The 21,243-nt window shown below is 39.5% G+C and overlaps 1 protein-coding gene across 3 annotated transcripts in view; it reads right to left on the reverse strand.

Annotated features, from left to right (window-relative positions):
* The window catches only part of STXBP5L (syntaxin binding protein 5L), a 437,423-nt gene extending 416,697 nt beyond the window's left edge, over nucleotides 1-20,726 (reverse strand). For all 3 annotated transcript variants that reach the window (XM_077118203.1, XM_077118202.1, XM_077118204.1), the window contains exons 1-2: nucleotides 20,622-20,726; nucleotides 19,312-19,508 (exon numbers count right to left, since the gene is read on the reverse strand). In XM_077118203.1, the coding sequence (XP_076974318.1) occupies nucleotides 19,312-19,500 (189 nt within the window). In that variant the 5' untranslated portion in view covers nucleotides 19,501-19,508; nucleotides 20,622-20,726. The remainder of the gene's footprint in view (nucleotides 1-19,311; nucleotides 19,509-20,621) is intronic.
* Between the last annotated feature and the right edge of the window lie 517 nt (nucleotides 20,727-21,243).

A 21,243-nucleotide genomic window follows, 5' to 3' on the forward strand; every position in this document is an offset into this window, starting at 1 on the left:
TTATTACAAAGCCACAGTAATCAAAATAGCACAATACTGACACAAGGGCATACATATGGTCAATGGAATTGAATTGAGAGTTCAGAAAGCAATCTTCAGGTTTACTGCCAACCAATTCTGGGAAAAGAATAGTTTCTTCAATGAATCGTGTCAGAAAACTAGATCTCCATTCATAAAAGTATGAATGTGGATCCTTGCCTCACACTATATAAAAAATCAACTCAAAATGGATCAAAGGGTCACTGTGTGCCTTCCCATGTGACACAGAATATCAGATGGAAGCTAGCTGCCTTTTCTTTGAAGAATTATGGATTTTTAACTAACTAAATCTCCTTACTAAAAGCCAATCCCCTTTGAACGGACTGCAGCTGTTGCGACTAAGACCTAAAGACTAGCAAAGCGGGTCCTAAACTTCAGGTGCTGAACTGGCCTTCTGCTCTCTGCCCTGGGCTGCCTTTCCAGAGGGGGTGGTTCTTCATAACCTCAACCTGTTGCTGAGGGAAGCTTTGAATGCAAAAGTTGAAGAATTCAGATGCAGAGAACTAGACAGCATCCAGCTCATGCAAATCGCCTAAGGCGTCCCTTTCCAAACAAAGGCCTAGAGCCCTCGGGAGTGCATGGACAGGGAGACACAGACTAGGAAGTAAGCCAAGCCACGTTCCTTAAATGTCTACACCCACAAGCACTATGCCTGCCCCACAATCCACGACAACCCCACACTGCATGCACCTGAACCCTGTCACCCACGCCCCCACCATGCTCCAAGCACCACTGCCCCAACCACCCACCCATGTATCCCAGCTCTTTACCCCAACCCCTTGCACACACACACACGCCTGCCCCAGCCTACCCCACACCTCATGGAAAAGCACAGTCTTTTTCGGGGGAGGGGGCAGCATGGGCAGGCTCCTGGAATCAAACCCAAGTCTCTGGCATGGCAGGCAAGAATTCTGCCACTGAGCCACTGTTGCACCACCCAAAAGTGCACACTCTTGCCCCACCACTCCCAAGACAGGCAGCCCCACACCCAGCCCCTTGCCACCCCCGCTTCCTGCACCCTGCAGGCACTCACCTGCACATCCGGGCTGTAGGCACGCACACCTTCATACCCAGGCCATACCTGCCCCCAACCCACAGTCACACAACACTGCCCTGCTACCCTGAGCTCTGTGCAGGCATACATCAGCGTCAGGCATTCCCAGACCCGCACACGCACACACATACATCCTGCCCATCCTGGCATCTATGTATCTGCACCCTGCCCCCTCGACCTCTGCATCCTGCCTCTCTGTCCCAATGCATGTGTGAATCTCTACCCTGGCCCCCTAGCTCTGGGAAAACTCTGACTTGTGCATTCGGGCCACACCAGCCTGCAGCTTATGCAGTAGCAACCCTGCCACGCTGCCCTGGAGCTCTGCACACAAACACACTAGGGTCACACCCCCAGGCCCAAGTGCATCAGGGCCCCACTTCCCCAACCATGCACATGTGCACATCATTGCCCAGCCCCCTCCCCAGGACAAGGACCCTGCTCCCACACCTGGAAGGTGCTCATGTACGCATCTGTGCCACAAACTCCCGCCTTGCACACACGTACACCTGTGTCCCACCCAACTCCTGGCCTGTGCACACAGGCACCAGGGCCCTGCCCACTCTAAAACACCAAACCAATCCACGTCCCACAAAAAACCTGTGCCCTGCCCCTGTACACTTGTGCATCACATCCCGGCCCCCCTGGATCCCTCCCCCTGCAGAAGGACGCATCTATGCCTGGGTCTCCCTGCACCCTGACCCCTGTGCCCCATATCCCACAAACTGATACAGCCCCTACGCTCCACATGCTCAACCATATCCTACCCGTGCATCACCTCCCATGCATCCACACAGCCCCCTTTCTACCTCCTGCTGTGCCCCACCTCTGTGTCACCCTCTCCACACACTATAAGGTCTGCCTGAGACAATCCCGGCCCCCACAGTCCCACACCACAGCTCTACAACCATGTACCCAGCACCCCAGACTCACAGGAACAAGAGAAGCATCCCCAACCCATGCCTATACCTACGCTGCAACCTGTCACTACACTTCTTTGCCCCGCCCTACGCCAAGCAACCTGTTTCACACCCAGCCCACTAATACAAAGCTGTAGACTACTGAAAGAAATCAGCTACCAAGGTAACCCTATCAAGCTATTTCCATGTCTAAAGGCAATAGAAGATCACAAAGCATATGAAGATACACATACCTATAGCCCAGCCTAATGACCAAATTAAAACACCAGAAGAGACACAGACTTTGGAACAACTAATCAAAGATGTCGACATAACCCTACTAGATAAAATCAATGGGTTGGCTAGTGAAATAAAGTAGATCAAGAAGACACTAGAAGAGCATGAAGAGGAATTTGAAAGAATAAAATAGAAAAATAGCAGATTTCAGAGAGATTAAAGATGCTGTAGACCAAGTAAAAAATATATTAGAGATACACAACAGCAGATTTGAAGAGGAAGAAGAAAGAATACGTGAACTAGAAGATAGGACAACTGATTTCAAACACACAAAAGAGCAAATGGCAAAAAGATGGAAAATTTTGAATTGGATCTCAGGGAAATGATGGATGAAACAAAGTGTACAAATACAAGAATTATCAGTGTCCCAGAAGAAGAAAAGACTAAAGGGCTAGGAAGACTAGTTGAGGATAAAAAGGGTGAAAACTTCCCAACCCTTATAAAGGACATAGATTACACAAATCAAAGAAGCCCAATGAACTCTAAAAGAACAATTCCAAACAGACCCAGTCCAAGGCACATAATAATCAGTCTGTCAAATGTTGAAAAGAAGCAGAAAATCCTGAAAGCCACAAAAGAAAAACAATCTACTACATACAAGAGAAGCCACATAAGAAAAAGTGTGGACTACTCAACTAGCATTATAGAGGTGAGAAGGCAATGATATGATATATTTAGCATCTGAAAGAGAAAGACTACTAGTCAAGAATTCTGTACCCAGCCAAACTGTCCTTCAAAAGTGAAGGAGAGATTAAAATTTTCACACCTCCTTGTTGGTACCTTAACTCAGATGCTTTCATAGCCTTAGAATTGTAAACTTGCAACTTAATAAATTCGCCTTTTAAAAAGCTGTTCCAGTTGCATGGGTAGTTCAGTGGTAGGAAGCTCGCCTTCCATGCGGTAAACCTAGGTTCGATTCCCAGACCATACATTTCCCACCCCCGCCTCCACAAAAAAAGCTGTTCCAATTCTAGTATATCACAATCTGGCAGCTTGCAAACTAAAGCATATTTTGGTACTGGAGAAATGGGGTACAGCTGCAGTTTGCAAAAACCAACCATATTGGAATGCTTTTTTAATGGATAAGAGGAAGATTCTGGAAAAGTTGTGAGAAGCTTGAGAGAAAGGGCCTAGAATGTTTTGAAGAAACTGCTGTTAACAACATGGACCCTAAAGATACTTCCAATAAGGCCTTAGATATGATGCACATACTATTGCAAATTGGAAGGAAAGAGATTCTTGATTTAAAGTGGTAAAAAATCTGGCAAAATGGAAGGCAGATTTAAAAGCCATGAACTTGGATATTTAACAGAAGAGACTTCCAAATTAAACATGGAAAGTGCAGCCTTGTTTCTCCTTGAAGTTTATACTGAAATGCGACAGGAAAGAAATAAGCTCAGAACTGAACTCTTGGGTATAAAGAAACCAGAAATTGATGGTCTGGAAAATTCTGGGCTTCTAGAAAGGGAGACACCAGAGAACAGTGCCCTACATGAGGATTTAACCAAACCTGGAATCAGTCAGCCAAAAATCAGAGAAAAGCCAGGACTGGAGATGGAATTATCCAGGAAGGATTTGTCTGATGGGCATGATCCCACCCTATTGCACAGGAAATCAACAAGAATGTTATGGGATCTGTATAAACAGATCCACTGCCAGTCTGGACTATGAGAGGCAGAAAAGGGACACATTGGAGGAAAAATAACTTCAGAGGCAGAACTACAGAAGCTAAGGTCTAAAGTCAGGAAACCACAAGCCAGGAGAGCAGACTCACCCAAGTACTTGAAGAGGGTGTGTTTGCAACGAAGGTAGAAGGTGGGCCTTCCACTTCTTTGCAGTGGAAGTGTTGTGCCACCTCAGGCCTTGGAGAAATGAGGCATATTCCAAGAGGATTGGGGAGAGTCTGGCTGTCAGCACACAGTTATAAAGGGGTTGAACCTGTGCCGCAGAAATGGTAAAGAGCCTGGGTGTGGCCCCAATGCTTGGAGAGGGTGGAGCCAAGTAAAAAGTGGTCTCTCCAGTGACCCCCAAGGTTGTATTCGGAGAGAGGTGGGCTGCTGCATAGGCCTTTGGAAAGAGTGGGACTGCTGCTTTCTAAAGCCCCGAAGATAATGGACTCTCAGACTTTGAAATTTCATGGAGTTTGCCCTGCATGTTTTTAAACTGCTTGGTTCCCTCACACCGGTGTTTCTTCCAATTTCTCCCTATGGAAATGGGAATATGTATCCTATGACTGTCCCTCCTTTGTATGTTAGCAGCAAATAATTTTTTCTGAGTTTTACAGGTCCAGAGCCAGAGGAGAATTTTGCCTTACCATAGACCATTCCTGAAGCCGACTTGGATGAGATTATGTACTGTTTCTGACTTTGTAATGTATTTGTATTGTTACTGAAGTGGTTTAAGGTTTTCTGATATCGTTATGGAATTCATGTATTTTGCATTTGGAAAGAACATGTCTTTTGGGGGTCCAAACAGTGGAATGTACTGGTTTAAAACTGTTGTATACCCAGAAAAGCCAAGTTCTGGGTGGGAGCTTTTTTATTGTTTCCATGGAGATGTGGCCTACCCAATTGTGGGGAGTAACTTTGATGGTTTCCGTGGAGATGTCTCTACCCATTCAAGGTGGAGTTGCTTACTGGAGCCCTTTAGGAGGGAACTATTTTGGAAAAAGCTATAGAACCATCAGAACCCACAGATCCCACACACAGCCAGCCTTTGGAGAGGAAGAAGGAAAATGCCCTCAGGAGAGCTTCATAAAACAAGAAGCTGGAAGAGAAAGATAGCAGATGTCACCATGTGAACTCTCAGCTGAGATAGAAACCCTGAACTTCATCGGCCTTTCTTGAGTGAAGGTAACCTCTTGTTGGTACCTTAATTTGGACATTTTCATGGCCTTAGAACTGTAAACTTGCAACTTAATAAAGCTCCCTTTTTAAAAGCTGTTCCAGTTCTGGTATGTCACATTCTGGCAGCTTGCAAACTAAAACACTGACCTATCTGAGGAGTCAATTAAGAAAAAAATTCCATCCAAAATAGAAGCTAAAAGAATCAAGTATCTAGGAATGAACTTACCTAGGGATGTAAAGGACTTGCACACAGAAAACCATATAAAATTTGCTAAAAAAAAGATCTAAACAGATGGAAAGACATTCCCTACTCATGGATAGGAAGGTTAAATGTAGTTAAGATGTCAGTTCTACCCAAATTGATCTATAGATTCAATACAGCAGCAACCAAATTCTAACAACCTATTTGAAGACTTGGAAAAGCTAGTTACCAAACGCATCTGGAAAGGAAAGAGATCTCGAACAGCTAAAAGCATCCTAAAAAAAGACTGAAGTGGCAGGATTAACACTTCCTGATTCAAAAACTTATTATAAAGCCACAGTGGTCAAAACAGCATGATACTGGAACAAACACAGAGGTATTAACAAATGGAATCAAATCAAGAGCACAGAAATAGATCACCAAATCTATGCTCAACTAATCTTCAACAAGGCCCCCAAATCCACTGAACTGGGACAAAATAGTCTTTTCAATAAATGAGCATGGGAGAACTGGATATCAATAGCCAAAAGAATGAAAGAGGACCTTTACCTTACACTCTATACAAAAATTAACTCAAAGTGGATCAAAAACCTAATGTAAGAACCGGTACCATAAAGCTCCTAGAAGAGAAAATATAGGCAAACATCTTCAAGCCCTAGTAGTAGGAGGTAGCTAGATTCCTAAAGTTTATACCCAAAGCACAGGCAAAAAAAAAAAAAAAAAAAAAAGATAAATGAGAACTCATCAAATTCAAATGCTTCTGTACCTGAAAAGACTTTGTCAAAAAGGTGAAGAGGCATCCAATCTAATGGGAGAAGATATGTGGAAATCACACATCGGATAAAGGTTTGATATCTGTATACATAAAACATCATACAACTCAACAACAAAAGAACAAACAACCCAATTATAAAAAGGGCTAAAGATATGAATAAGCATTTTTCTGAAAAGCAAATACACATGGCTAAAAAGCACTTGAAAAGATGCTCATTTTCAGCTAAAAAGCACTTGAAAAGATGCTCATTTTCATTAGCTATAAGGGAAATGCAGATCAAGACTACAATGAGATACACCTCACACAGACAAAAATGACTGCTATTTAACAAACGGGAAACTACAAATGTTGCAGAGGATGTGGAGAAATTAGGACACTTATACACTGTTAGTGGGAATGTATAATGGTACAGCCGCTATGGAAGACAGTCTGATGGTTCCTCAGAAAACTAAATATTGAATTGCCCTATGACCTGACAATACTACTACTCAGTATACACCCAGAAGAGTTGAAAGCAGTGACAGAAACAGACATAATGATGTTCACAGCAGCACTGTTCACAATCACCAAAAGATGGAATCAATCCAAGTACCCATCAACAGACAAGTGGATTAACACAATGTGGTATATACATATACATACATATATATATATATACATATATATATATATATATATATACACATACACATACACAATGGAATATTATGCAGCAGTAAGACAAAATGACCTGAAGTACATGACAAGATAGATGAGCCTTGAGGACACAATGCTGAGTGAAATAAGCCAGATACAAAAGGATAGATATCATGTGATTCCACTTTTATGACCATGGTAAAGGTAAAATCAGAGGCTTATAATATAGAATATAAGGGACCTAGAGATACACAGAAGATAGAGATGGGTAAATGATTAGTTAATGAGGTTGAACTCAAATGTAAGGGAATAGAAATGAAAGGAGTTCAGTGGGTCTATAAGTAATATTACCATATTGAAGGTGAACATAATTGAAAGGGGTTGTATAGTCACATGTGCCTCACCAATGAACACTAGAAATATAAATAAGTTCTTCCATAACTACTGCAAAGGTATGAATCTTGTACAAAGTATGTTTAAGTTTGGGGTATAGGGGGGAAAATTCTATTGCATGCCATGAGCTATGTTTATTTAACAGGAAAACATCAACAGTACCACAGTAATAACAGGGGGCAAATAATGGGGAGAGGGACAAGAGTTAAGGGCACGTTGGGATTTTCTATTTGGTGAGAATATGTTTATTGGTTATCTTTCTGTTGGGAACAGTGAAATGATCTAAAATTGAGGGTGTTAATAGACTATTGACTTTGGACATTATACATGATATCCAGTGGCCTAGAGGTGGCTGAAGGATGACTGAGAAGTAGATTTGCAAACAGTGGTATATATCTATGATTGAATATTGTGCTGCTACAAAAAGGAATGAAGTTGTAAGGCATGAAACATTGTGAATGAACCTGTGGAACATATGGTGAGGCAAAATAAGCTAGAAACAAAAAAGCAAATACTGTACAGTGTCATTTAGAAGAAACTTAGAAGAAAACTGGTGCCTAGATTTTAAGCTCTTATAGGTCACATTTTGTCTGTAATGGAAATTGTTATTTTTGGATTTTGAGAGGTCGGTTTATATATGCATAACCTGGCATTTAAAGATATGAATGAAGCCAATTGGGTCAAGATTAAGGTAATTCAGAATACAGAGGGTAAGGAAGACATTGTCTGTATTTTAGAACTTTACCTACTACTTGAGTACAAAGGAAGAAAGGCTTATTTTGTCCAGAACCTAAATTTTCTATAGCACATAATCTAACTCAACCTGTCTTAATAGATCATTTAAACAATTCAGACACGGGGAGCCCAGAATAAGGATGAGGGCCTTTAAACCTATATAGCTTAATATAATGCCTGGATACATCCCAGAGAATAACAAACAGATAATCAAAAAATACTGGAAAAGTCCCTTGAAAAATGGGATAAAAAATATGGAATATTAAACTTTACCACCTGAGAAATCCCTGATACAGTGTGAAACAATAGGGACATCCAAATCAACAGGCTAAGCCCTTGATCTTGGCTTGCTTGCTCTTGTGAAGTTTATGTATGTAGTGGTGAAGCTTAGCCTACCTGTAGGTATGTCTAAGAGTTACTACCAGAGGACCTCTTTGGTTTCTCAGATGTGGCCTCTCTCTCTAAGCCCAACTCTGCAAGTGAAATCATTGCCCTTCCCACTGTGTGGGACATGATATACAGGGTTGAAATTCTCCCCAGCAGTGTAGGAGATGACTCCCCTGGATGAGCCTGGAATCAACAATGCCATCCTGACCAAAAGAGGGGAAAAGAAGTGTAATAAATAAGATATCAGTGACTGAGAGAGTTCAAATGGAATTGAGAGGCTACTCTGGAGGCCACTCTCACACATGTTATGTATCATAGCTTGCTAACCCCCTACCAAAACCATTCCTGCCAATCCTAAAGAGTATCTAGGGTATTATATAAGATTCTACAAAGGTTCCATGCACTAGGGTACCTTTCCAGAAACCTACAACCTCCAGATGGGTCTGTGGACCAGATAAGTCCTGAAATGCCAAGGGGCCAGCTTCTTCAGAACATCAACTAGTTCCACCTCCCATCCCATATTATCGACAGCCCCTTCCAACATGAAAAATTTAGATTGGGCATAGCTCTAATACAAAATAATGCAAGAAAGATCAAAAGTGATGGTGGGGTTATACTGAGAAGGTAGAGTTTAACAAATGAGTATAATTGCTGAATCACTACATTGACATTTCTTTTACTTTCCAGGGTCTTGGAGCAGCTAGCAGTAAAAACATAAAAATCTAGAACTGCAACTCATATCAAACTCTGAAATCTGTTCTACAACTAATTGTTGTGATATGCTTTGAAATTTATTGCTTTTGTGTGTGTGTGTTGTGTGTATATATATATACACACACACAAACAAAATAAATAAATATATATATTTAACAAAACAAACAATATACTTAGAACCACCAAAAATGGACATCTTAGTTAGTTTAACCATAGAGATATTAAAATAAAGTAAAAAGACCTGCGCTTGCGCAAGTTTCCAAAACCAATTTAAAATTAAAGCAACAAGGAAAAGTTCTTAAATTTCAAATATGAAATACTAACTTAGATACCATTTGATCTGCTGTCAAAAGTGAATGTTCTCAAAATATCAAGTAGAAAGTTCTTACAAATATCTGCACTGCTATAGTAATGACCTATGTTAAAATACAAATATTTTAAAAATTAACATGAAAATCTTAACCACCTAAAATGGACATCTTGGTTACCTTACCCATAGGCATATTCAAAAAATATCTAAGTAACCGACTTTTTTGTATATGTTATTTTTCACACAAAAAAGAAAAAAAATGTCATTTGTGATGATAAATGCACAGCTAAATGATATTGTGAACCACTGATTATACACTTTGGATGAGAACATGGTATGTGAATATATATTAATAAAAAATAATTTTTTAAAGAGTTGATCAAAGACCTAAACATAAGAACTAAAACTATAAAGCTCCTGGAAGAAAACGTATGGAAGCATCTTTAGGACCTTGTGCTAGACAATGTATAATTAAACTTTACACCCAAAGCACAAGCAACAAAAGAAATGATAGATAAATTGGACCTCATCAAAATTTAAATCTTCTGTACATCAAAGAACTTTATCTAGAAAGTTAAATAATTATGTATAAATGGAAGAAAATATTTTTTAAATGACGTTATCTGATAAGGGTTTAATATACAGAATATATACAGAAATCCTACGATTCAACAACAAAAAGCAAACTACTCCAATTTTAAAAATGGACTTGAATAGACTTCTCCAAGGAGGATATTCGAATAGTCAAAAAGCACATGAAAAGATACTAACCATCATTAGCCTTTAGGGAAATGCAAACCAAAACCACAATGAGATAATTTTTCTCACCCACTAGAATGACACCATTAAAAAAACAGAAAATTACAATTGTTGGAGAGAATGTGAAGATATAGGAATAACCATTCATTGCTGATGCAAATGTAAAACGATGCAGCTTAGGTGCTGTGGAAAACAGTTTGGCACTTCCTCAGAGTTAAGTATAGAATTACCATATGATCAAGCAATCCATCTTCTAGGTATATACCTGCTTTATTTACATCATTATTAAAGCAAATACCATGTGTGCTAGTTTGCTAGATGCCAGAATGCAATATACCAGAAACAAAATGGCTTTTAAAAAGGGGAATTTAATAAGTTGCTAGTTTACAGTTCGAAGGCTGAGAAAATGTCCCAATTAAAACAAGTCTATAGAAATGTCCAATCAAAGGCATCCAGGGAAAGATATCTTGGTTCAAGAAGGTCGATGAAGTTCAGGGCTTCCTTCTCAAGTGGAAGGCACATGGCAAACACAGTCACAGTTTCTCGCTTGGCTGGAAGGACACATGGTGAACAAGGCATCATCTGCTAGCTTTCTCTCCTGGCTTCTTGTTTCATGAAGCTCCCTGGGAGGCGCTTTCCTTCTTCATCTCCAAAGCGCTGGCTGACGGACTCTCTGCTTCGTGGTGCTGCAGCATTCTCTGCTCTCTCTGAATCTCCTTCATTCTCCAAAATGTTTCCTCTTTTATAGGACTCCAGAAACTTATCAAGACCCACCCAAATGGGTGGAGACATGTCATCTAATCCAGCTTAACAACCACTCTTGATTAAATCACATCTCCAGGGATCTGATTACAGTTTCAAACATACAGTATTGAATAGGCCTTTATGAATATTATTCTGCCTTTATGAAATGGGATTTAGATTAAAACGTGGCTTTTCTAGGGGACATACATCCTTTCAAACCAGCATACCATGCAATGGGGTGGCTAAAACAATGGGAAATGTATCGCCCTGTGGTTTTGAGGTTAGGAGAAATACAAATCAAGGCACTATCACCATGATGCTTTCTTTCAAAATACTGGTGTTCTGGGGCTGGCTACTGGTGATCCTTGGTCCTGGAATCCTCTGTACATGGTAATGCACATGGTAGCCTCTCCTGGCCTCTCTTTTCTTTTCCAGGTTCTGTTAACTTGCAGCTTTTGGCTGCTTCCTCTGTGGCTTTTTCCCCCGTCTATAACCCTCCTTATTAGGCCTTCAGGAATAGGATTTATGCATCCTAGTCAACAATTTACCTGAACTAGCTTCATCAACAGGTCCTCTTTACAAATGTTCATACCAACAGGAATGGATTAAATTTAAGAACATATTTTTCTGAGGTTAGAACACCAAACCACCACTATTTACTCTCTGGACCCCCAAAAGACATGTTCAAACTTTTCACATGCAAAATACATTCCTTCTATCACAACATCCCCAAAGACTTAAGGCATACAATAACAATGCTAAGTACAAAGTCTCATCAAAATCAGTTATGGGTATGCTCTGAGACTAGGGACAAAAGTAACTCTATCTATCAGTGATCTCCTTGAGCTTCTCAGAAAGTGAGTCTCTGGAGAATAGAGCCCATTCCCCATAGACACAATTCCCTTCTGACTGTGGACCTGTGAAATCTAGAAAGCAAGTTATCTGCTCCCAATACACAATGGAGGGACAGTCACAGGATAGGCACTGTCATTCCAGAAGAAAGAAACTGCCAGGAAACAGAGTCAGGGGTTCCAAACAATTCTGAAATCCAGCAGGTCGAACTATATTAGATTTCAAGGTCTGAGAGTCATCTATGGATAGATGTGTTGTCCTCCAGTCTTGATGGAACAGTAACCCCACATCTTCCAAGTGCTTGCACAATGGCCATGCTCTCCCTGAAAACTAGGGTGAAGGTTCCACCCTCTCCAAGCACTGGGATAGTAGCCAGGCTCTCTGTAAATGCTGGGGCACAGGCCCCACCACCTCTAAGCATTAGGATAGCAGAACTCTACCTGAAAAAAAGGAGCAGAAAAGCCCATGGCAAATGAAGGGCTTGCTCCCTCCAAGTGCAAGTACTGATCTGCCCTTTCCACCCACATGTGTAGGCCGGCTTTCTTGGTCCAAGGAGATCTCTTCCGTCCAGACCTTGGCTTCCATGGTTCTGCCCTTAAAGTCATTCTTCCTTCAATTTGTCCACTCTTTATCCTTTTTAGTCCACGTTAGCAGTGGTTCCACTCACTAAAATTTCACACAAAAAACTTGTCAGCTTCATATGTAGTTCACAAGGGTCCAAACCATCAGACAATAGAACTTTCTACAAATCTTTCCTGCATAATTGCATTTCCAATCCTGACTTCCACTGAAATGACTGACTGGTTCCATGTTCAGTTAAACCCTCACATAGAGTTCTACTCTCCAGTGATTCACATTCCTGAAATTCAGGGAAGTCCCTGATAGAGCTGTTTCTGTCCCTAGTCTCAGAGCACACTATCTGGAAAGGCTGAGAATTCTTAAACCATCAATTTCTGGTTTCTTTGTACATAAGAGTTCAGTTTTCAATTTATCCCTTTCCTCTTGTATTTCGCTATAAGCTTCCAGGAGAAACCAGACGGATTTTCCACATTTAGCTTAGAAATCTCAACAAAATATTCCACTTCTTACTTTCAAGTTCTGCCTTCCTTTTGGGATCAGAGCTCAATTTCTCCGAGTCCACTGCCACTTTCAAACAAGGATCACCTTTCCTCCAATTTCCAATAACATATTCATCATTCTCCTCTAAGATCTCATCAAAAATACCTTTAGCATCTATATTTCTACCAACAGTCTCTTCAAAGCATCTAGGCTTTTTCTGTCAAATACCTTACAGTTCTTCCAGCCTCTCTACCCGTTACCCAATTCCAAAGCCATTTCCACGTTTTGCTATTTGCAAAAGCAGCACCCGACTTCTGGTAAAACAACTGTTTTTGTTTCCTCATTGCTAAAGGAAATATCATGCAATGAGTTGGCTTAAGCAATGGGAATTTATTGGCTTATCGTTTTTGTGACTAGGAGAAGTCCAAATCAAGGCATTATCAAAGTGATGCTTTCTTTCTAAAGATTGGGACTCCAGGGACAGCTGCTGGTGATCCTTGGTCCTGGGCTCCTCTGTCACACTGCAATGCATGGCAGCCTCTTCTGGTTTCTTCCTTCTTTTCCATGGCTTCTGCCTCTTCCTTCTGTTGCTTTTTTTTTCTTTCCCTCTGTGACCTTCCATATAAGGCCTTCAGTAATAGGATTAAGAATCATCCTGGGTCATTTATCTGAAGAAACTCATCAAAAGGTCCTATTCACAAGGGTTCACACCCATAAGAATGAGCTAAGTTTAAGAATGTGTTTTTCTGGGGTATATAACTCTAAATCACTACAATTCCCAACAGATTTGAAAGCAGGGACCCAATCAGATATTTGCACACCAATGTTCATAGCAGTATTATTCATAATTGCTAAAAGATGGAAGCAATCCAAGTGCCCATTCACAGATGAATAAACAAATATATACAACATCATATTATTCAGTCATAAACAGGAATAAAGCTTGGATACATACCATAACATGGACGACCTTAGAAGATATCATGTTTAGTGAAATAAGTCAACATAAAGGACAAATATTGTATAATCTCACTGATAAGAAATAATTAGAATAAGAAAACTCACAGAATCAAAATCTAGAATATAATTTATTGGGGTATGGATAGGGAATAGGGAGCTAATGCTTAAATTGTACAGAGCTTGTATTTGGCATGATGGAAACGTTTTGGTAATGGATGGTGGGGATGGTAGCACTATATTGCAAACAATACTAATTAAAAACTGAATTATATATTTGAATGTGGCAAAAGTGGTAATTTTAGGTTGCATATATGTTTCTAAAATAAAAATTTAAAAAATAAAAATCCATAGGACTGAATAAAAATCCACAAACGTGAAACCTAACGTAAACCACTGACTGTAGTTAATAATACAACTATAAAATGTTCTTTCATCAGTTGCAATAAATGTACCACACTAAAGCAAGGTGTTATTAATAGGGTGGTACATGGGATCCCTGTATTTCATGCATGACTTTTCTATAAACCTACACTTCTCTAATATAAAAAAAAAGTAAGGGAAAGATTAAGACTTCCCAGATAAACAAAAGCTGTGAGAGGAGTTCATCACCCTGCAAGTGATGCTAAACAGAGTTCTGCAGGTTGAAAGAAAAGGACACTAAACAATTGGTTGAAGCCACATGAAGAAACAAAGGTCTCCAGTGAGGGTAATGATATGGACAAATATGAGTGCCAGTACTATATTATTTTTTATTTATAACTCCACTTTTTATCTCCAATGGATATTAAAAGGCAAATGCATAAAAAGTTATGATGAATCAGTGCTTTTGTACTCATAAAACATAAACATGTTACTTGTGATATGTTATTTGTGAACTACAAAAAAGGGGGGACAAAAAGGCATACAAACGGTTTATATATACTACTAAAGTGAACTTGGTATCAAACAAGACTGTTATAGATTTAGGGTATTAAATTTAAGCCCCATAGTAAACACAAAGAAAATATTGGAGAATATGCAAGTTCAGAGACAGAACTTAGCATACAGGTTACCAGAAGTGAGGGGCAAGGAGAAGGGGAAGTAAATGTATAGGGTTCTGTTAAAAGTCAGTAAACTCTTAGTAATCAAAGATGATGAGAGTATCTCAATATTGTGAATGTGCTTAATATCATGGAATGGTATTCTTGGAGTGGCTGATATGGGAAAGTTATATTGTATACACAATTTACAAAAAAAGAAAAAGCAACTAAAGAGACAATTGAATGCAATACATGATCCTGGATGAGACCTAGCAGGGGAAGAGAAAAGACAAGGGACATTTCTGGGACATCTGAAAAGATCAGAATATAGACTATAACCTTTATCAGTATTAAATTTCTTGAACTTGATAACTGCATTTAAAATGGTTACATAAGTGAATATCTTTGTTCTTAGAAAATGTACATGGCAGTGTTAAATGTTCAAGAAACATGATGGACACAAAACACTAAAGTGTTTAGGGCCTAGGTTGATAAATACGTAGACAGACAGATGGACAGATAGAATGATATAGTAAATGTGGCAATTAAAATTGGGTTGATAAATAGGCAGAGAAGTAGATGGACAGATGGAATGATACAGTAAATGTGGCAAAATGTTAAAATTGTTAAGCCTAGTTATCTGCGGTTAGGGACATGCAGGAATTCTCTGTACGGGGTTTGTATTACTTTTGTAGCTGTCTTTAAGTCAAAGTATTTCAAAACAAAGTTTTGTTTTGAACAAATATTTAGAGATATACTATAAAACCAGATGAAAGATTCAATATTAAAAAGACATCATGCTTCCCCTAAATTAAAAATAAGATCTAACACGGAAAACAAGAATTCCAACTGGACTTTTTGTGAAACCTGAGAAAAATAAAACTAAAATTAATATAGTTATATAAACCTAAGACTATGCAAGAAATTTTATAAAGATTACATAGGGTAAAAAACTATTGAATATTGAAACATATTATAAAACTTTAAGTATTTTAAAATGTGGTACTGATGTAGGAAGAGTCAGATTAACAGAAGGAAATCAAATGTTAAAAAAAGCAGGCTAAGTATGTAGAATAATTAAATACATGATAAAAAACAGCAACCAAATGAGTGTGAAAAGAAAGATTATTCCATAAATGGCATTGGGACAACAAGCTGATCATTTGACAAAATCAGATCTTTACTTTACACCATACATAAATGAAATTCAAAACGGAATCAAATGTATTACTACAAATAAATGAAAAAAAATAACCAATTCACACCACTTTACTGTGACATATCTTCTATCTTTCATGATACAGGTGGGGGTGATAAATATCTTTGTGATAGGCAGAATACGGACCCCCCAAAGAAAATATGTACATGTTAGGTTCCATGGCAAAGGGAAAGACACAGATGGAATTAAGATTACTAGTCAGTTGACCTTGAATTAGGGAGATTGTATTGGATTATCAAGGCCCGATAAGAAATGACATTTGAAAAGACATTGAGTGCTGAGAAAATATGGTGCTTTCAGGGAATGCAGTATGCCTACAGAATCAAGGAAGTGAGGATGGAGAGGTAAACAGGAATCCCTTCTTTTAGAAGAAACTATATACAATCAAGCAGTTTCATGTTTATCGTATAGAGCAGTAGCTTCAATTTTGTTTCACAGATTTCAAGTTCAGGAAAGGAGGTTCACATATTTCACAAATATCTATAGAACGTGGACATTCAAATTTATACATTCTGAACTTAAACAGATTGCAGTCAACAAACGAATTAACTTATTTTTTGTTGACCTTGAACCAAAGTTTCTGCCATTCCTGTATTTTTTAATTTCTTAAAGATGTGCCACTTATTATGAAGGCTGTAGCTTTACATTTTTTTTTAAGACTAGCAAATATCCTACCTATTTATGAATAATACTAACAATTAAACCCAAGTATTTAAAAAGTTTCATTGAAAAAAGGTTCATTGACTGGCTATATAATTTATTATAATAATATATAAAATAAATGCATGCCAATAAATACCACATTTATTTTTAATAGATGTTATGTATTAGAGTTTCATGTAAGATTTTTATTTGTAGAGTTCCACTGCTCCAGGGACACCACACAGAATTTTTAGCAGGGGAGTGACATAATTAGCACTGAATTTCAGAAATAACCACTATGATAGCAAAATGAATCTGAATAGGGTAAAATAAGAGGTGAGGAGATCAGCGATGAAGTAACTGCAAGAGAATGAGCAAGTATTAGGGATAGAGAAAAGGGAATAAATTTCAGAAATACTAAGGAAACAGAATAGATAAGATTCGATGACTGATCAGATAGTTAGGAAGAAGACGGTTTTCAAAAAAGCAAAGTCTAGATTTATATATTAATTCTGGCTGTGCTCAAAATGTACCCAGCAGGTGCCAACATCTTAGAACTCAGAATACAATATTCTTTATAAGGTGAGTCTAAATGAAGTCCCCATTTTAATAACAGTTCTAATTTCAGAATTTCCTTAATGCATTTTTGTATACTTTATAGTTCTGTTAATCTGTAATAGAGCTAGTCACTTTTTATAATCAAGTATGAGATTCCTATTCCAAGAAGCATTCGTACAGCTTATATAACTATCTATCCTTATAATTTCTTTAAAAATTGTTGCCTTGTTTTATTACAAGCTTTTATTTATACTCATTCCGACAAAATAAAAGTGATTTTAAAAGACATAACAATAATATAAATGTACATTTTACCACCCTTTCCAGTTTATACATTGCCTTTGACTTTGTCTTGTCTGATCTTTCCAATAACCCTCCTAGACAGGGAGAGCAGAAATACTCATTCCCATTCTACAGATGGAAGAAATCGAGCCCAAAGGAAATGAATAGCTTGTCCGAGATTATATGATCTAGGTACAGCTTTAATACAAGGTTTGTTTGTTTTTAATAATTCTAGGCCTCTGTTTTTCCTATCATGCCACATATTTCTGAAGTAGTGCTTTATTTAACTTCTGCCACTTTCTATAACCATCCCTTCTCAGAATCAACAGGAAGATAGCTATATATCCCATTTTCCTCTTTTACATTCACCCATTTCCCTGACTTTTTTTAATTTAAAACCTCCTGTACTGCTTTATAACCTCAACAGTTCAAACATTCTGCTTCAGAAGTCTATCTTTTCTACTCCAATTTTATATTTAAACTCTCCAACATAATTATCACATCCATGAGTTCTTTAGGTTTGTTTTTCCAGAATCTGGGAATGGAAGTAGCAATATGTCAAATATTAGATAACTAGGTCGTAATTCTCCTGCCTAGCAGTTCAAATTTGGCCTTCAGAACCCTTTTACAAATTTGTCTCTTGACACTACTAAGATCTTCCCTAACTAACAGAATATCTATTATTTCATATTAAGGACAAAACCACTACTATATACAAATCCCACAGCACAGATCAGAATTAAATGTGTTTACCTAATCCAATTGTAAACAAAATTTTTTATGTAATCTAATTTATGATATATTAATAACTACAAGTTTAAGGCTTTTATAATGCCCTTACTGGGGATAGGTTAAAAAAAAGGCAATGAATGAAACATCTCATGATACAATATTTATTTACTACAAAAATAATTTTAATAACTTCAAAAAAATAAAATTTTCTTTTGTTGAAGTATTAAAAAATTTGATACTTGATTTCTGTGTTTTCCAAAGTCTACCATTTCTTCTTATATGTTCAGACACATTTATAAAGCTATATTCACTTGTATCATATGAATGATTTAGCTGTTTTTATAATGCATAAAAATGCAGACCAAAAGCACATTCCTAGGCTACTCAAAAAAGGATGTTATAAATTATAAATCACTTTACGTTAGAAAATATAATATCTCTAAATATTAACATAATATTAGTTTTGTAAATCTCATCTTCTCTTCCCATCAGAAACTCTCTCTTTTGTTTATTCAACATCAAATTACCTAAAATGCTTCCTCACTAAATCTCACTGGCTATTTTTGAGTTCTTACAATTATTACTAGTTCTTGCAAGTATTTATTTACAATTACCAGTTCTTGCAAGTATTTATTTGTTTGTTTATGAAGAATTTAAGACCCGTTAAAATAGATATTTAAGACCCTTTAAAATAGTATCTATTTTTAATTATTAAAATAAGTAATAATTTATTAGTTATTAAATTAAGTAATGCTACTTAATTCTAGCAGCATCTTAATAGTTTTAATCATTTTACACTGAACAGTGAACTAAAATAATAATTCTCTGAATGACAACACAGGATAAACCAGAATGAATATTTTCTGTTTCAGTTTACTACTTATATATACAGATCACATTAAAAAATGTGTCCACTATTGGTCCTTAACATTATCTTGTTCATTCTGGTTTTTTATGTTTGTTGATTTCCCCCCTTAAACAACCATTGCTTTTAAAGTTGATGTCTAAATTGGTGTCCAAAATGTATTTATTAATTCAAACTGACTCCACAGGATTCTGTATAACAGATTCTCTCTGAGGCTGACATCTCAACAATTTCCTGTCCCTATAAGCGTGGTATGTTGCACGCGCGTTTCTCTCCTACTTTCCTCACAACAATAAAATATGGAAATAAAGGCCTTTACGCCAATTCAAAACTTACCTTGCAAATCTGGAAATATTCTGAAGTCAGGGTTTCCTGAATCTCCTCTCTGAGAACCCCTGCAGATCCTCCAGGGTGCAGAGAACCACTTCCAGCCCCACCACCACTGTTACTGCCACTGCTGCTACCACTGCCAGGGGAGGAGGCAGTTAAGCCATCCAAAACTTTTCGGAAATTAAACTTCTTCATTTCAAAAACTGTTGAGAAATTCAATGTAAAGGGGGGAAGGGTGACTTAACACATGGAATTATACCTGGATAAAAGTCTTTTTATCTTTCCCTTAGTCAAAACAGTAGCCCGTCCCCATTTTATGAGCATTGGCTATAACCGACTGGAAAAAAGTCAAGCTTCGTTTCGTCAAATTTTAATTCTTTAATCCTTTTAATTCTTAAAATAATTCTTTGTTTTTTTAGGATAAACAAACAAACAAAAAACCTCCTTCCTCACACACCAGATTGTCAAGGGCTTTATCCCCAGCTGTGGCTAAGCTTTATCAGCACTGGGGTAAAAATAAAAGGCAGTGTCATCATCATCATTAGCATTATATCATCATTATTATACAATCAAACCACAGTCCAACAGACCAAGACTCTGTGTCTCCCTTAAGGGCGGGCTTTCCTTCTAAAGATTCAGCCCAAAATATTTTGTTTTCAGAAAAACGATGTGGGGGGGGGGGGAGGCGCAAGAGGGCGAAGCAGCCAGTATTTGCTCTGCCACCACCTTCTGTGCTCTCCCCCCTCCCCATCATCAACACTCCCTTTACCTCAATAGGAAATGGGGAGAGGGAGACCTTTCTCCATTTCCCACCTTCACCAGCCCCGATCTCAAAACACCTGCGAGTGACCCACAGCAGCAGCCGACAGGGGAGGCGAAGAGCCGCGCCAGCTGCCTCTAATTCTCCCGCCTCCTCCCCCTTTTCTCCCACCTTCGCCCGCCCTCTCTTCTCCCTCCTCTGTTCCCTCTTCCGCAGCTGCCGCTGCCTTCGCTCGCCTGCCAGCCCGCCGGCGCCGCAGCACGGCGGCAGCTCTCCGGGGACGCGAAGCGGTGGCGGAGACGGCTGCGGCCCCGGGTCGCGTCTGTCTGCTGGGCTCGCAGAGCCGCCGCTCCCGCCGTCCATCCCCGGCCGAGCGCCAAGGCGCGGGGCTCTAGCGCGCGGGCGCGCGAACACACAAACACCCTCACACAGACATTCGCGCGCGGGCGCTGACGCGCACACAACCCACACTCACACACAGGTGTGAGGGAGCCACGGCTGGACGGTGGCGGCCCCGTCCCAGAGGGATTGACTCTCTGACCCCGGACTTAGGCACCTTCCTCAGACGCCACGAGCCTCCGGCCGACCCGGGAAGCTGAAGGCGCGGAGGACGGCGGACTCGCAGACGTCGGTCGGACCAGGATCCTGCAGCTTCTCGGGTCCCTCCGGTCCCGGCGTCTGGCGCTCTCCGAGGTCCTAACGGAGCAGGCGGGCTCGGCCCCACGCTCCGCCCCCTCGTCGTGGGAGGCAAGTCCCGCCCACCGATCCGCCCCCTCGCTCTTCCCGCTCCCTCCCCCCCTTTCCCTGGCCCAGCGGGGAACGTCAAAGGGCGGGAGTAGCCTCGACTCCAATCATAGACTTGATAGGGCGAAGTTCCGCGGTCGAGGCGCGGAAAAAATTTGGGGACAGGCGGAAGGAAAAGCCAATGAAATGATGAGGGGAGAATTTAGAAAGGTAGGGGTGATCTTTGATTGACAGCGGTATTGGCCTGTATACTGGGGCCCGCGCTTTGAGGGCTGTAATTGGCGCTACCTGTTGAAGGACGCAGTTGTGGATCAGTAGAATGGTCTGGAAGCATGCAAAGTTGGGCTGCAGGAATGGTTACTTCAGGTCTGGCTCTGGACAATATTGTCAAATGGGCAAGTGTTTTGTAGCTTATCACTTCAGTGAGCCTCTTC

Source organism: Tamandua tetradactyla, chromosome 10, assembly GCF_023851605.1.
Source record: "Tamandua tetradactyla isolate mTamTet1 chromosome 10, mTamTet1.pri, whole genome shotgun sequence".
Classification (NCBI taxonomy): Eukaryota; Metazoa; Chordata; class Mammalia; order Pilosa; family Myrmecophagidae; genus Tamandua; species Tamandua tetradactyla.